This window comes from Homarus americanus, unplaced genomic scaffold (assembly GCF_018991925.1).
Source record: "Homarus americanus isolate GMGI-L3 unplaced genomic scaffold, GMGI_Hamer_2.0 scaffold87, whole genome shotgun sequence".
NCBI lineage: Eukaryota > Metazoa > Arthropoda > Malacostraca > Decapoda > Nephropidae > Homarus > Homarus americanus.
Genome location: NW_024723161.1, coordinates 1 through 4,635, shown reverse-complemented (window position 1 = coordinate 4,635; position 4,635 = coordinate 1). Strand labels below are relative to the sequence as shown.

The following is a 4,635-nucleotide window of genomic DNA, read 5'->3' as shown; positions in this document are numbered from 1 at the left end:
TGGAAGCAATCATTTAATGAAAACAACATATATAGGAATAACAATGTTACTGGGGAAGAAATAACATGGGGAGGGAGGAAGCCTGTATAGGTCAGTCACCCATCAAGAATATGACATTTCTTTCTCTGCATGAGGTGAGAGAGTGGTCCTTCACTTTTGAGGACCAAAGGAAACATAAAACAACTTCCTTACGATACCAAACAAGTGTTGAGACTAAATACATGTCTCAGTCTAGATAATTGAGAGACACAAAACCTAACAAAATATGTAACGATATTATGATAACGTAAGAAAATTTATTGATTATATATAAAGTCAATTCACATTCAAGTACAGATGAACGAAGCATTCACAGCTGATTAATACTCTCATACAAACAGAACATAAAGATGAATAAGGAAATATTGGAAGCAGAGATTTCTAAAACTCGCATGATAACATATATAAAAACACGGGGTGTATTGTCCGCAGACTTTAATGCAAATTACGTTGTTTGTCAAAATAAAGTGATATATTGACGTATTTTAAAATTCCACAAATCAGACTGTAATGTTGATTACACGCAATACAGTACAGCACAAAATCGATGAGAGTGTTAATAAACAGGCTGAATTACCGAGCCAATAACAGGTACACTTGTCCAGGTGGTGCTCATGTCACCAAGATATAACTCGCCTCATACCGCTCTAAATATAAGTATTGGTTTATATATAAAGAAATATATAATGAACTAGTACAGATGAGAGATAAAACACTGAAATATAATAAGCAAGAAAAAACAATTATAAGAGGAGTGTGAAAGGCAGGCCTATGTATGTATGTATGTATGTGTATGTATGTATGGTGTATGTATGTATGTGGGTATGTATGTATGTATGTATGTATGTATGTGTTATGCGTCGGTGAAGTTTCAGTTTTGGTCCGTGTAGTCTTATGTACCGAAGTCGTGTGTGCGCGAGCTCGCGTTTACGCAAAACAGATGTTGGACTAAAAGTAACAAAAAAAAAGAGCATTTGCAATTACTTTTAACTGTCTGTGTGTCAATCTGTTTGTTTGTTCGTTTGTCTTCTGTTTGTCTGTCTGTCTGTCTTTGCTGTTTGTCTGTCCTGTCTTTCTGTTTATCTGTCTGTCTGTCCTTTCTGCTTATTCGTTCGTCTGTCTTTCTGTCTGTCTGTCTGTCTGTCTTTCTGTTTGTCTGTCTGTCTGTTTTTCTGCTGTTTGTCTGTCTGTCTTTCTCTTCTGTTTGTCTGTTCGTCTGCCTTTCTGTTTGTCTGTTCGTCTTCTGTTTATCTGTTTGTTCGTCTTTTCTGTTTATCTGTCGTCTGTTTTTCTGTCTGTCTGTCTGTCTGTCTTTTCGTTTGTCTGTCTGTCCGTTTTCGTCCGTTTGTCTGTCGTCTGTCTTTCTGTCTGTTCGTTCGCTTTTTCAAACACGGTTGCAATCACCGAAGGGCAAATGAGATGATATATGGTCAAGGAGGAGGAGGGTCAGGAGGGGGGCCGAGGAGAAGAGGAGGGGTGATAAGGGGAGGAGGAGGAGGATGGGAGGAGGAGGAGGCAAGGGAGGGAGAAGGGAGGAGGAGAAGGAGGAGGAGGAGTAAGGGGAGGAGGAGAGGAGAAGGGAGGAGGGGAGAAAGAACGGGAGGAACAAGGTAGAGGAGGAAATGAGGAAGGGTGGAGGAGGAGGAGGAGGAGGAAAATGAGGAGGGGAGGAGGAAGGGAAAATGAGGGAGGAGGGAGGAAGAGGAAATGAGAAGCAGGAAGAAGAGAACGAGGAGGTGGAGAGGAGAAAGAGGGGGTGGAGGGGGGGGGGGAGGACAGGTTGATTATCAAATGGTGATCACTGGCAGGTAACATGACCACTGGGGTTGGACAGGCGACAAACATATAAAACAGACACACCGTGCGACCAAGATGGTCTCCCACCACTGCTGATTGCCTGGCTCCATAGTGACAGGTGTGGGGTTGATATGACAGGTGTGTGGTGGGTTATGACAGGTGGTGGTTAATATGACAGGTGTGGCGGATTAATATGACAGGTGTGGGGTTAAGACAGGTGTGGTGGGCTGATATGAGGTGTGTGGGGCTGATATGACAGGTGTGGTTAATATGACAGGTGTGATGGGTTGATATGACAGGTGTGTGGTGGGGTTGATATGACAGGTGGTGGGGTTATTATGACAGGTGTGGTGGGCTATATGACAGGTGTGGTGGGGTTAATATGACAGGTGTGGTGGTCTTATGACAGTGTGTGTGGGCGGATTAATTTGACAGGTGTGGTGGGTTAATATGACAGGTGTGGTGGGCTGATATGACAGGTGTGGGGTTAATATGACAGGTGTGGTGGGTTAATATGACAGGTGTGGTGGGGTTGATATGACAGGTGTGGTGGGGTTGATACAGGTGTGGTGGGTTAATTGACAGGTGTGGTGGGCTGATATGAAAGGTGTGGTGGGGTTAATATGACAGGTGTGTGGGGCTGATATGACAGGTGTGGCGGATTAATATGACAGGTGTGGTGGGCTGAGTGGAGAGGTGGTGGGTTGTTAACAGACATGGGAAAAGCATAAGACAGTAAAAATAAAGGGCGATAAGGTGTGTGGCCAAGGTAACAAGAGGTGAGTATAATCGAGAAAATAGCAATGTGGTTAATGTGCTGACGAGGAACCGAAAATGTATCACCGACTGACTGACCTGACTAACTTAATTGACTGTCAATGAAGAAGAAGACAACCTCTGTGTATACACCGGCCGTGACAGCTAAGCTCGGAACCTGCTAAAAGCTAAACTTATCGTCAGCTTTGCCAGTACACCAGAGTTTTACCTGCGTCAACGGCACTGGGGACCAAATTTCACTTTTCTGTCTATTTCTCCTGTAAAATAAAATGTTTTGACAGTTCAACATGAGAAGAAAGATGAACAGATTTAAATAGCCTTCTACAATCGAATGAAGGCTGTAAAAACTGAATGAAGAGATAAGTGAACTCATGAACTTTCATAAAACATTAGGAACCAAATGTAGACTTACCCTGGTGACCACACATAAAATGAATGCTGGCCCGCTCTAAAGGATGGTCACTAAGTAGAATAAATACTGATGATAATACTCGTACAAGATGATGTAAAGGTTTGAGTTGATTGAAGCAATGTTACTTAAGTAATAGAAGAGCACACCTTGGTTTATTATTTATCCATATCTCTAACAAAATGAAAATCGGATAAAACCAGGTGAAAACCGGAATGACATGACAGGATATTATATAGCTACTTACTACGAGAGTTGCCGCCAATAATACTACTACTATGATTATTACTACCACATTACTTTGACAGATTATTACTACTACTAGCCACACAATATTAGTAATATGTCTCCAGATCCCCATCAAGACACCACATCCTCAGTCCACATCAGACTCACACGTCCTCCCAGTCCACACACATCAAGACACCTAATGCTCGCAGGTCTACATCAAGACACCCATGAATGTGTCCCTCCAGGTCCACATCAAAACACCCACACGTCCCCAGGTCCACATCAAGACACCCACACGTCTTCCGTGTGTCCACATCAAAACACCACACGTCCTCAGGCCCCTGCTGATCAAGACACCCACACGTCTTCCAGGTCCCCATCACATCTACAACGTCCCTCAGGTCCCCATCAAGACACCCACACGTCCCAGGTCCACATCACACACCCACACGTCCCTCCAGTGTGTCCCCCATCACATTTGTTAACGTCCCTCAGTAACCCCATCAAGACATCTACAATTGTAACCCTTGCACGTATGTCTCTGCACGTCCCCCTCCAGGTCCACATCAAGACACCTACACGTCTCCAGGCCCACATCAAGCACACCCGCACACGTCTCCAGGTCCACATCAAGACACCCACACGTCCTCCAGGCCCATCACACAACGCACACGTCCCCAGGCTCCATCAAGACGCCCACACGCCCTGTCGACTCACCCAATAACCAGATCATGTTTCACTCACAGTTCTGATGCGGGCCATTAGCTCACCCCTCTTCCATCCTCCTCTTTCCCACCCTCTCCTTCCCTTCCCGCCCTCTCTCATACTTCCCCACCGACCAAACCAGCCAATCAATATGTCTGTGCTATCCCCATCTGGACTTTCATCCTAGTGCAGATAAAAGACTTCCTCAGGGTGCCACTTACCTGGACACCTTCATTAGTCATAAGTCTGTGCACTGGAGTGCCACATTCACATCCTAAGAATACCATAATGATCTTTCTTCCCGAGTGTGTCACGCACTCAACCCTTTCAGAGTGCCACAGCATTTGGGCATCAGAGAGCAAAATATCCAACATCCCTCCTCGCAGGTGGAAGACACTTTCTGAAAAGGATATTAAAAAAAATCATACAGTGCCTTTAAATAGTGTATATACATATATAGTACATGACACACTTATCCTATGGCAGGCTGTAAATGTTTTATCCGTACAGCAAGCAGCACCACAGCCTGGGAGTGTGTGGAGAGCTGAGTAATGAGATGTGGCGGCAACGCCGCGCCGTAGCCAGGCTGAAATGAATGCGCGGACAGTGAATACCCGTTTTGTGTGTAATACACACTGCCAAAGAAGAACATCAACATAGGATACTTAATTGCTGCC

General features: G+C 44.6%; 1 protein-coding gene across 1 annotated transcript; it reads left to right on the top strand.

Moving 5' to 3' along the window:
• Window positions 1–3,365: 3,365 nt before the first annotated feature.
• Window positions 3,366–3,977, top strand: LOC121863364. The gene has a single exon (XM_042361982.1). It carries the CDS (start codon window positions 3,366–3,368, stop codon window positions 3,975–3,977), a length of 612 nt encoding a protein of 203 aa, XP_042217916.1.
• The last annotated feature ends 658 nt before the right edge of the window (window positions 3,978–4,635 follow it).

Bases quoted from the DNA above. Each gene is read 5' to 3' on its own strand.
- LOC121863364 (XM_042361982.1), top strand. From the start codon at position 3,366: ATGTCTCCAGATCCCCATCAAGACACCACATCCTCAGTCCACATCAGA.